Raw genomic sequence first — 12,504 nt, 5'->3', positions numbered from 1 at the left:
GTGTCTAATCTAAAACAATTAAAATATGTTGCCTCATGCCCTGTCCTCAGCCAAAAGAGAACAGCTGTTCACCATCCCTCAGATTTATAATAACCATATATATATTTTTATTTATGAAGTTCACATTTTAGTATCCCCCTTAGCCTTCTCAACACTAAATAAATCCTATTTCCAGAATTGCACAGTATTTTAGAGCTGAAAAGGCCTTACAAATCATCTGCTTTAATCATCTCATTTTCTTTTTCTTTTTTTTTTATTTTGGCCACACCGTGCAGCATGTGGGATCTTAGTTCCCCAACCAGGGATCGAACCCTTGTCCCCTGCATTGGGAACATGGAGTCTTAACCACTGGACCACCAGGGAAGTCCTATCATCTCATTTTATAAATGAGTCACCTGAGGCTCAGAAAAGTTAAGTAACGTCACCGAAAGCCACACAGCAGGACAAGAATGCAGCCAAAGGATCTTTCCTAGACACGGTTAAGATCGTGACAAGAGCCCCACTCACTGTATTCTTATTAGTAGTTTACAGGCTCAGGCTGAGTCCCAACAAGCACTGATATGTTTGTGTACATGCAGAGTGCCTGGCACATAGCAAACATTCAAAATGTGTCAGCTGTTATTGCTATGTATCACTTAATCCCCACCGCCACCCAAGTGGTGAGCACAGATATCATCCCATTTCACAGATGAGGATGCTGCAGCTTAGGGAGGCTTAAACTTGCTCAGTATCAGACACCTGGTAAGGGGCAAAGTCCAGCCTTGACCCCAATCTGCCTCAGAACCCATTCACCTAATCTCTAGGCTGTATGGACTTCACCTTGCCTCGATCTGGTCCCTCCCTGAAAAGTCGTTTCCCAAACCTTTGTGCATGTTCACTGCCCTCCTAGACCACCTCCACAGTTTTCATATTTTGAGATAAAAGGCAGACCTTTGCTGAGGCTGAGGGCAGGTCTGTGTCAAGGTCCTGGGCTCTGTTCTATATGAGCATCCCCATGGGGTGTGCACTCAGCACAACAGCACTGAATTTTCCATCACTGGTAAACTCCCTCATGCTCCTCCCCCTACTGCCCCTTCTTCCTCTCCTGCTAACTATTTCTCCATCCTGCTTTCCCATCGTTCAGTCTACCCTGTTGGTCCTCTGGTCCTGATCCTCTGAGATGGGCACAGGGTCAGAAACATGGGGGAGAAGAGAAGCAAAATAGGAAGAGTGAAATGGGCTCTCCTACACTCGAAGGGCTAGAAGGGACCCCCAACAGCATCCAATCACTTAACGAGGAAAGTAGAGCACAGAAAGACACAGAGACTTTCCCAGGGTCACAGAGAAATTTAGTGACATTATCCTTGCCTAATTACCAAAATATTTTATTGGCTCATAGAGTTCTGCTTTCAGAAACACCTGGAGTCAAATCTTGGCCTTGCCATGTATTAGCCAAGGGACCACGGGCTGGTTACCTAAACCTCTAAGTCTGTTTCCTTATATGTTAAATGGGGATGATCATAGTATCTATTTCATAGTGTTGGTGTGAGAATTAAACATGGTAATATGCTGCATAAAGAAACTCTGAAAAGAGCCCCACAAAAACTAGTGTGAGAAACAGAGTGGAAAAGGAGGCTTACCAATTTTTGCTTCGCTTTTTTTCTATTCAAAACAAGATTCAAAATTAGATCATATAGTAAATAGCCTGGGATGTTCTCAGTGTCCTATAAATGCTACATGTTACTATTATCAAAGTTTGAATGATTCTGATTTAATGGCACAGCAACGCTGTCCAATAGAAATATAATGCAAGCCATTCATGTAATTTTAAACTTTTTAGTAGCCACATTAATAAAAGTAAAGAGCAACAGGTACAATTAATCTTAATATATATTTTATCTAACCCAACATATCCAAAACATTATCACTTCAATGTGCAATCAATATTTTTAAATTATTGCGACATTTTACATTATTTTATTCACATTAAGTCTTTGAAATCTAGTGAGTATTTTACACTTACAGTGCATCTCAATTCAGATTAGCTGCATTTCAAGTGTTCCATGGCCACACTTGGCTGGTGGCTACCGTAGTAAACACTACAGGCTTACAGAATTAAAAGCAACATTTGCTATGATTTTGCTTCTAAAAAATGGAAGGACGTTAAATATGCTCTTAGTGTTGTCTACTTGATACCCGGCTGAGCACCATTCCAGAACAACATTCTAGCTGACCCCTGGCAAACCCTGGTTTCAAAGCACTATGGGTAAAGCCTGCAAGGTCAGAGTGACAGGCTAACCAGTGCCCTCCCAACAAAGCAGCAGAGGGTACATTCTCTGGCTCCAGACCACAGGAGGTCCCAGAGGGAAGGAAAAATAAGGTAACAGGTCCAAGCTCTTGCACAATGCACGTCCTAGACATGCTCCCTATGGAGCCCTTAGGGATTTCATTGATTCAGTTTTATTCTAATACAGCTCATCTGGATATAAGATTTAATAATTCTTTAAAAGCGTATTCATTTTGACCCTCCCACAAATTTGGGGACCGCATAACCTGACAGGAGCCATCAAACACTTAACATTAAAAGAAAATGGCCTAAAACACACACACATAATTCATCTTTAAATTAGCCTGATTTTATACACATGGATACAAACCCACGGATCGGTACTCTCTCCGGAGCGGCAGCAGCTGTCACCCAAGCCAGCCACCTCCCCGGGCCCCCGTACGCAGCACTGCCTGCACTTCTAATTGGGAACAGAGATACTCCTTGGGTGACTTCCAGCACGATCCATCACACCAGAGACAGCTTCTGTGCAAGCCGAAGCAAATCAGTTTCCAAATAAGAAAAAACCTCTCAGACAAACAAGGATTGAAGCATAGAAAGTCTTGGAAGGAAGGAAGGAAAGAAGGAAGGAAGGAAGGAAGGAAGGAAGGAAGGAAGGAAGGAAGGAAGGAAGGAAGGAAGGAAGGGAGGGAAGAAGGGAGGGAGGGAGGGAGGGAGGAAGGAAGGAAGGAAGGGAGGGAGGAAAGGAAAGCACAAATAAAAGCAAAGCAAAAAAAAAAGAAAGAAAGAAAAAATCACCAGTGAAGAGCAATGGCTTCTCCCCAGGGCTGTGGACAGGGCAGCCATCCTCTCGGGTGGAGATCAAAGCCACAGGCTTTTGACACAGGTGCCCCAAGCCTGCCACCCAATGCACCAAATGCAAGGCTTCCACTGGGTCGTTGGAACCACTGAGCTCATTAACAGGATGCAGGCAACACGAGGCTGAAAGTGCAACATGGGAGCACGGTGAGTAATTAAATCCCAGGTCATTTAAAAATGCAAACGCTTGGATGTCACAGGCTCACGGCGCCTCTGACTCCTCGTGCATTTTTTGCCTCAGGATGGAGGACTGGGAACCTGCAAGTCATATATGGATTACAATAAAATATGCCATATAAAAAACAGATTAAGACAGTTCTTCTTTGGGGACGTATACAAAGAGAGGAGCTGTCTGTTAGCTGTCGAGTTTGCAAGAGATACCACCTTTGGGGAGGCTGCGCTCTGCCAACAGACAGACTGCCCCCAGGGAGATCGTGGTGAAACACCCTGACAAGGCACATCCATCCGTCCATCCATCACGGCTGCTCTCTGACGCAGGAGCCTGGAGATAGAGTTATGGTGCAAAGGAGGTAGAAACCCCACAGACAATGGCAGGCAATCCTCCTGCTACATCACGAGTGCTCAGATTTCTTTTTCCACCCGACGCTAGTTTTTCTTTAAAAATACAAATGTGCAGTTTTCTCTTCTGGCCACTTATTATTTTGAGGAGTTAATCTCATCACATTTCCTTGGGTTTATACATCAACTTACACCAAGGAGCAAGAAGCTTAAGAATCATTTTTTTCATTGATGCCCAACAGACTCTCGGGCTCATGGGGAAGGAGAGGGGTATTGTTATCCCTCACCCTGCGGAGGAAGAGATTGGAGGGGACCAAAGCCCTGATTTCCTGAGATGGTGGCAGGCCCAGGAACCCATCTGCTCATTCCTCAGGGGTGCCATTTTCTTGGCTGCGTTTGACTCCCTGCTTTGTGATTCATAAAGCTCAAAATAGATGAGGTTCACAATGAGGACCCATCACCCAGGCTGCGCCCTGCAGGCCCTCGTTACTGCTTCTTTTAGAGGCCCAAGATATGCACACAACCGGAGGACTGATCATGGCCCCAAGAGCCCTGTGGTCCCCACCCTCTGCTGTGCCTACCCACTCACCCCTAAGCCAACACGCAATGATGGGCCCCTGGAAGCAGCACCCAGAGCTTGGCACCGTAGATAAGCATTCCCTCACCCCTGAGACACAGAAAGACACCCACACTATCAAAGGAAGCTCACCACTGGGCTGGTCAGCAGACCAAGTCGATACAACTTAGCGGGAAGGTGAGGGAGCGGAAGGACGGTGGGGATGGACTGAGTGGCGAAATGGTTCAAGGGAATACAGATTGCTGGAAAGTGCAAGAAGCTGTGTGGGGTGAAGTCTCAGCTCTTGTACCCTACACTGCACACTTGGCCTTGATCTCCTCATCTGTACAACAAAGCCCACTTCCCGGTGTTCTTACAGGGCCAGATGAGATAATGGGTATACAGCGTCTGCACAGGGGGGGATGCTCAATTCATGCGAGCCCCTCCTTTTCCCCTTCTAAAGTCTCCTTCTCCTTGCACTTCTCAGCAAAACTCCTCACCTTCTGATGCTCTCAGACCATCAGACGTGGTGAGACACAGCTCCCTGCAACTGGGCATGGGCCCAGGGGGAATGCAAGCGAGGAAGCCAAGTCTAGAGCAGTTAAGAGGACAGAGGAGGCTGAGGATGGGACTCAGCTCACAGGCCGAGATGCTGCTCCAATTCCAGGGGGGCCCATGGAAGAGGCCTTGCTCTACTCATTCATTTTACAAATAATTATTGAGCACTTACTATGTACCAGGCTCTGTTCTAGGTGCTGAGGACACAGCTGCGAACAAGAGACAGAAATTCTTGCCCTCATAGAAGTTATATTCTAGTGGGGGAGAAACAAGACATAAACAAGCAAGACCCATAGTATGGCAGATGGTAATCAATGTTTTGGAGACAAACAGAGCAGAGGAGGGGAAGCTGGAGCATCAGGGGTGATGGGAGGGTGGTTCCACTTTTAGATGTGGCCAGAAAAGCACGAGCCTGAAGGAGCAGGAAGGGGGCCATGCGGCTAATAGGAAAGGATGTCCTAAGCAAAGGAGCCATTGCGCAAAGGCCCTGAAACTGGGGCCTGTCTGCCCAGAGCACAGTGAGCCAGGGAAAGGGTAGGAGCCCAGTTCAGAGAGTTCCGGGGCCTTGAAGGGTTGTGTAGGCCATTGCGAGAATGCTGACTTCTAATTCTGAAGCCACTGGTAGTTTCAGGCAAAGGGTGACATTATGATGCCTATATATATTTTTTAAATTTTATTTTATTATTTTTTTATACATCAGGCTCTTTTTAGTTATCTATTTTATACATATTAGTGTATATATGTCAAGCCCAATCTCCCAATTCATCCCACCACCACCACTACTCCCCCCGCCCGCTTTCCCCCCTTGGTGTCCGTCTGTTTGTTCTCTACATCTGCGTCTCTATTTCTGCCTTGCAAACCGGTTCATCTGTACCATTTTTCTAGGTTCCACATATATGCGTTAATATATGATATTTGTTTTTCTCTTTCTGACTTCCTTCACGCTGTATGACAGTCTCTAGGTCCATCCATGTCTCTACAAATGATCCAGTTTTGTTCCTTTTTATGGCTGTGCAGTATTCCATTGTATATATGTACCACATCTTCTTTATCTTCTTTATCCATTCGTCTGTCAGTGGGCATTTAGGTTGATGATGGCTATATTTTGACAGGATCACTGTGAAGTCAGCTGAAGGAAGGTGAGGGCAGAGTGAGGAGACTGGTTAGGAGTGACTGCAGTAGGTGTGGAGCCCCGCCAACGAGCCGGTGCTTAGGAGAGGGCCCTGTCCTCATGGTGCCTGTGTCCTGGTTACTAGATACAGCCAGAGGGCAGGCCCCTGGCCCCTGAGCAGGGGGCATCCCCACACAGTGAAGGAGGCCGGGTGCCCAGTGCCAAGGGGCAAAGGTACAGAGCCATACCGGAGCAAGTCCACAGAGGAGCGGTTCTCAGAGAAGAAGGCAGATCAGCCTAGGCCAAGGGCAGGAGAAAAGACCCAGCCAGACAGGCCTGGCCCAGCACCATGGGATGACAGGCGTTAGTAAAACAGAGAGGAAGCCTTCCAAGTTTATCTCTGTGCTCTGGACAATGTATGGGAGAGGACTCAGTTCTGGGGCACAAGGGGTGAGCTTGGGCAAGCTATGGTTCTGGGAAAGGTAGATCCCCCAGCCAGACGCCAGGTCTTTTCTCCTCAGGATAGAAGATACTAGACTCGGGCTTTTAAAAGACCCTAAGGCAGACTGTGTTCCCATTCTGGCCAGACAGCACACGCTCTTCCAGCTGGGCAGTGAGCTGCCTGCAGTGAGCACGTGCTGGGGACAGAACAGGGTCAGCTGAGGCCCCCTCGGCCCACCTAGCAGCACTGCGTGGAGGTGGCATCACGGTGCCTCCTCACACCTGCCAAGTCCTCCAGCTCCACCCTCCCACTGGACCCTCAGAACAACCCCGGGAAACAAGCAGAGCAGCTGCCATGATCTGCATTTCAGATGAAGAATCAAGGCCAGAGTGGGTAGGTGACTGCCCCAAATCGCACAGCCAGTGGGTGGAGAGGTCTGGACTTGAACCCAGGTCTTGTGATTCCTATTGGAGGCCTTTTCTCCTGCAGAGCACAGCTGTTCGACATAATGAAGGCCCCTATAGGCTAAAACCAAAGAGAGGCAAGATGGCAAAGCTGGGACAGGCCCCACAGGCCAGGCTGGGTGCTAGATGGGGAGGCCAGGTCAGCTGCCGAAGGCTCCTCCTCTCCCACTCAATCTCCCTCACCTGTGCAATGGGCACGATGAGCGCTAAGCCACGTTCTTCAAGCTTGAGACCAGACACCAGGCACCTTTCTTTCTTTCAGCCCTTTAATAAATCTTTGCTGTCCACCTACCATGCACCACGTCCGGTGCCGGGTGTTGGGGATACAGATGAAGGATTGGGTGGGCCTCTGCACTCAAAATGTGCGCCTTCCAGCAGGGAGAGACACAAGTGAACAGGCCCTGGTGTAACAGGGCGATGGCCTTAGAACCTATGCTCTAAACGTGGCTCCCCCAGGTCCAACTGAAAAACCCAGCCATGGAAACTCTGCAGCAGCTGTACACGCTGCCACCCAGCTGACTCCCAGCTGCCGCCCATTTCCGGGGCCGGCCCAGGCTCCCAGAGCCCTGCGAGACTCAAGCAGTGTCACAGGCCCAGGCCCAGTCCCCCGGACCCAGTGCCTTCCCCCAGACTGCCAGGAGGGCACGAAGCAGGGGCCGGAGTGGCCTGCCCACCTCTCTCCAGCTCACAAGGCCAACAAGAGCTGTGAAAAAGCTGCTGTTGCCGGCCTCCAGGATGGATGGCTGCAGCTCTGACACTGCAGGAAAGAGATAAATGACTGGTCATTTCCCCCTGATGCACTCGAAGGCATCCATTCTCCCCGCCGTACCACGCTCAAGGAACCCCCTCGCAGAGACAGATAAGCACAGACATATGGGGTGGGAGCTCAGCGTCCTTCCCCCTCGCAAGGACACAGCCAGACTCCTCTGTGGGCCGGGGGACGGTCACGTTGTCCGTTGGCTCACACCTGGCGGGGGGCTCCACGGGTCCCTTTCCCCGCCTCCCCCCATCTCGCCCACCCCACCCGGCACATCCCTGTGAGGAGCACACGGGAGACGGGGAGGCGGGGGCAGAGGGAGCCAGCTGACAGGCCCATCAATCTCAGGCTACATGCTTGGCACATCGGCGGCGTTCCGTAAGTTGTTCCCGGGCTGGGAGGGCTGGAGGAGTCGGGGGGACTGTCTCGAGGAGAAGAGAAATCGCACCAAACATCAGAGAGAAAACGGTGGAAGGAGCCCGGAGATTATTAAAATGTGGGCCATGTACAAAAGCAGTAGGGAACTAATTAAGATGCAGGATTTTCAAAAGCTGGGGAAGTTGGCCACAGCCTGCTCCCATCTGTAGAGTTCTGGCAGTTCAGTGCGGCAGGGACAGCACCCCAGGCAGGCAAAGCAGGCCTCTCCACCGCTGCCCTCACAGGTGGGACTCAGGCCTCTGCCTGGACCGCCCCCTCGGGGGGCACCCCTCCGAGGGCCCCTGGGACTTGCTTGTTGGCCAGCTATGGCACCCTCTGCTTTGGGGTCGTACCCTAGCCTACCATCCCCTGAGGGTCCCTGCCTGACTGTTCATGTTCCCCCAACATGTGGTAGGGCGGTGATTATCCTGGTCATTCATGCCCAGTCACTGAATGGCTGCCAAAAAAAAACCAAGAGAAAGAACCAGAACCCTATTCCTGGCTGCCTTCCTTCCCGTCACCCTTGGAATTTGGCAAGGGTGGCATAGAGCCAGGCTGCTCCCCGAGTGTCCCGGAGCGGAAGGGCATTACAGGGCCTCAGGTACGTTCCGCGAGCCCTACAGGCCTGAGACACCAGGATGAATGTGCGTGTTGAGTCCTGGGGCAACATGGCGCCAGTTCCAACAGGTTCCCCCACAGGGTTCTTTTCCTTGGCTTCACCACTGATATCCCCTTGGGAAATTAACTTCCTAATTCAGTGCCACAGTTTCCCAACCTCTAAAACAAAGATAAAATCTGCTCCAGACCACAGGGACCAAAAGGTCTGGGGTCAGAAGATGCTAAACTGACCGAAGCAAACTATCTGAGAATTTAACCCAGAAGGACACAAGTAAAAGTTTGTTCCCAGACCTTTTTCCTCATTCAAAAAAAAAAAAAAGTGAAGTTAAAGGCTCTTTTTTAATCAGCTGGCTTTTGCCCAACATCTGCCCGGCTTCAGGGCCTTCTGGTGGATATTTACTATCCACCTTTCTCTCCTGCCAGCTCAGCTTCCCCTTTGCAAGGACAGAGCTCCATTCTTGGGGGAACGGTCCAGGGGAGGCCCCTCTCTGGCACCAGGCTCCTGCCCCTCTTCACATTGCCTGAATTGTGATGGCTGTGCCCTGAAACACCTTGCATGCGCCTCTGCAACCAGGTGCAAGCTGCAGAGAATGCTGAACTCCGTTGTCAGTCAGCGGAGAGAAATAATGTTGCGTGTGTTGTCCTTCAGACGCCCAGGCAAGTGGGAGGTTTGCAAGATGTTTATTCAGGACTGATCGGAGGGGTGATGTCAGGCGTGAGAAACACATAGGTCCAGGGACATTGAGAATGCTTTCAAATTCCAAAGAGCTCGCCCCAGCTCTCATCCTCATCCCACCCACACACAGACACATTTTTATTTTCAGCAAGTAGTAAAGAAACATAGGCAGGATGGCATATTCACAGTGAGGGCGATGGGATGAGGACTGCAGGCCTAGGGAGGACTCCATCAGTGTATAGTTCAGCCCAGGAACAAAAGATTTCACAGCAGCCACGATGGGCTCCCCACTCCCCACCCCGTGACGCCATAGATGAAGCTCTGTGCTGGGCGGGGGCTGAACAAGAAGGGGACGGTTCTGCAGCCCTGCCCTCAGACCTGCTCCAAGGTCCCTCAGATTCCTGAGTGGACACCCCCTCCCCTTGCCCTGACCTGGTTTCCTGACAGAGCTCTCAGCTCTGAAGGCCTGGGGTCAAGGACAAGTCTAAGCCACGTTTAACCCTGGCCTTTGTTGCTGAAAGCTGCCCGCCACTGGCTGGACTCAGGCAGGGACACAAAGGAAGACAGGAGGGACAAACCGGGTGTTGGCATGACAAATTGCTTGTGGCATCTCCTTATTATGCATAGAAAGGTCTGACATGGAAGGAAACTCATGCCTTGAGACAATTCCTCTCCAGGCCGGTGCCCAGTCTCTCACAAGTCAGGGGAACTCCTCTCTCTCTCTCCCCTGAGAACTCTACTGATGGTAGAGCCCAAGGGAGGCTCCAAGAATCATAGACATAAGTGCATTCCTAGAGCCTGTCAAGGGGAGTTCAGCAGCACAGGCATCACCTAGGAGCTTGGTGGAGATGCAGAATCTTGGTCCTCACCCCAGACCTGCTGACTTAGAATCTGCATTTTTTCAGATCCCAAGGACTGCATCCCCAGAACGCACATTGAAGTTTGAGAAACACTGGTTTTGCAGACTTACAGGTGGCCGGACCACAAGTCAGTATGGCGTGACTCCACACCATCTACGGTTTCTTTATTAAACATAAACGATTGTCAATAAGAACAATTTATTTTGGAGGTATGGGCTTCCTCCTTTGTTGTCCCAGATCTGGAAGTGGTCTGGGTCCTGGTCTCTTGGAAGTGGCATGGATGAGTGATGAGGTAATCCTTAACTGGATTACACTTTGAGTGTAATTCTAGAACCACTCTGGCTAATATGGGCACCACTAGCCACGTGTGGCACTTGAAATGTGGCTCGTTTGCAATGAAATGTGTTAAAAGATACACACTGGAATTAAAAAACAATACCAAAAAAAGTAAAATACCTCGTTCATAATTTTTATACTGATTACAGGCTGAAATGATATTATTCATATGTTAAGTTAAATAGAATCTATTGTTAAGATTAATTTCACCTGTTCCTTTTTCCTTTTTTAAATGTGGCTACTAGAAAATGTAAAATGACACGTGTGGCTCACAATCGTGATCCAGGAGACTTGGCTCTCCTACAACCTGCATCTCAGGGAGTTTGGGACAACCCCAGTCATCACCCTGGAGTGTCTGCAAGGGTCTGTAAGTTGTGCAAGGCCATTTGAGAAGTTGGGTGGGGCACCCACCCCTAACAAATAAAACTTTCGCACAAGTGAAATGTGAGTTAGGGTGAAAATCTGAAGCATGCTTAACAATGGAACTGTGAGAGAGCATCCCGAAGAACTGTTAAGTAGAGATTTTGCAGAAAAAACACAGCCTAAGGAGCCAGTGTGCAAAGGCAGGAGTGAGGTAACATTGCCAGGCAGCCGGCCTTGACAGGCCTGTGTTGTTTGGTGACAGTGGGAGGGGGCATGTCAGCTCTGCCTTTGCCCCACTTAACAGCACTGTTGCCACCACCCTGAGTCATATGTCGCAGCTCTGGCATCCCCCAAACCAGACATTCCCTTAAAGCTAAGGACCCAGGGCAATCACTTGGCCTCGCTGCAACAAGGTCTGAACACTGCCACCCGCTCAGAAGTGTAATAACAGATCAGTAGTCAAGAAGACTAACCAATTCCTTCTGCACGGCCACAAAGCAATCAACATCACCTAGAGGCAAATTCTGAACTCAAACTCTTTCATTTCCATGTCCAAGATGGGTTCTATTTTTAGTGACTGGCCCCACTCGTGTAAGATGCTCCATTAGCTCATTTCCAGTAAGGGTGGGAGAGGGTACATGGTGCACTGTCCTCCTTTGAGACAGTCTGGGACGAGTTTTCCTGACTTGAAGCCATGGGAAGGTATCACCTGGCCCAAAAGAGCTGCAGCTCCTTAGGATCTGTTGGGAAAGTCATTCATCCTGGGCCTGTTCCCACACTGTGCCTGCTTGCTCTCCTCTCCTGGGGTGGCAAGAGAGAGACAAGAGGAAGGGGAAGGCCCGAAACACCTAGAGGGAGAGAAGCTCAGTGAGGCTGGGGGCACGTGGATGTGTTTATTCCTGAGGGCGCCATGTAGGCACGCTCACTCTCCTGGAAAACTCAGCTCTACGGACAAAGCGGCAGAGCAACCTTGTCTTCAGCCAGCCCAGCACCCCCGACCTCTCCCATCGCTGGTCCAGCCAAGCTCCACAGGGCACTGACCAGGTTTTATTTCCAGCAGCCGCAGCTTCGGATCCTCAGGTGGGTGCAATCGTCTCTTCTTACGCCAGCAGCGGGCAGGGTACGTGTACAGCTGGCCCGGGGCAAGGCCTGTGGACAGAGACAGTGTAAAGGTTAAAGGCTCCAGGCTGGATCTCACCTTCTCATTCACAGTGAGGAAAGTGAAGCCCAGAGACGTGAAGTGACTTGTCAAGGTCACACAGCTGGTAGATGGTAGAACCCAGGCAGAATCTAGGTCATCTGACCCCAGGACCCTTGCTCTGTCTGCTCTACCATGCTGCCTCAGTAGACACATGCCAAAATGAGCCACCACTGTGACCAAAATCAGTTCTGCTCTCTTGGCCTAGGGAGAAGATCAGAGGGACCTCCAAACCACAAGAAGGACTTTTCCAGATTTACCCTCATCACAGTGTTTCCAAGGCAGTGCATATCCAGCTACTGCCCATCAACTGCCCCTCTGTCCAGGTCAAGCAGGTTCCCTTCACGGTGGAGCAGCAGAAGTCATTCTGTCTACCTACGGACAGCCTGGCTGGGAAACATTTCAAGGAAACAGGATCAAGGCACTAGATCTCCTACCCACTGGCTTCTTCCACCCACTGATAGCTGCTGGCAGCTCGCTGAAGCCAAAGGGAGCCCTGTGCAAC

The 12,504-nt window shown here is 50.1% G+C and overlaps 1 protein-coding gene across 10 annotated transcripts in view; it reads right to left on the bottom strand.

The window, feature by feature from the left end:
* Positions 1–12,504, bottom strand: part of DPF3 (double PHD fingers 3) — a 259,210-nt gene that overhangs the window by 122,486 nt on the left and 124,220 nt on the right. For all 10 annotated transcript variants that reach the window (XR_014261040.1, XR_014261041.1, XR_014261042.1 and 7 more), the window contains exon 3: positions 11,843–11,950. Coding sequence is in view for 6 of the 10 variants with exons in the window: in XM_082451799.1 (XP_082307925.1) it covers positions 11,843–11,950 (108 nt within the window). In the remaining 4 variants the exon portion in view is untranslated. The remainder of the gene's footprint in view (positions 1–11,842; positions 11,951–12,504) is intronic.

This window comes from Balaenoptera physalus, assembly GCF_965194825.1.
Source record: "Balaenoptera physalus genome assembly, chromosome: 2".
Classification (NCBI taxonomy): domain Eukaryota; kingdom Metazoa; phylum Chordata; class Mammalia; order Artiodactyla; family Balaenopteridae; genus Balaenoptera; species Balaenoptera physalus.
Note: the sequence above shows the minus strand (reverse complement) of the source record. Positions and strands in the feature narration are given on the sequence as shown.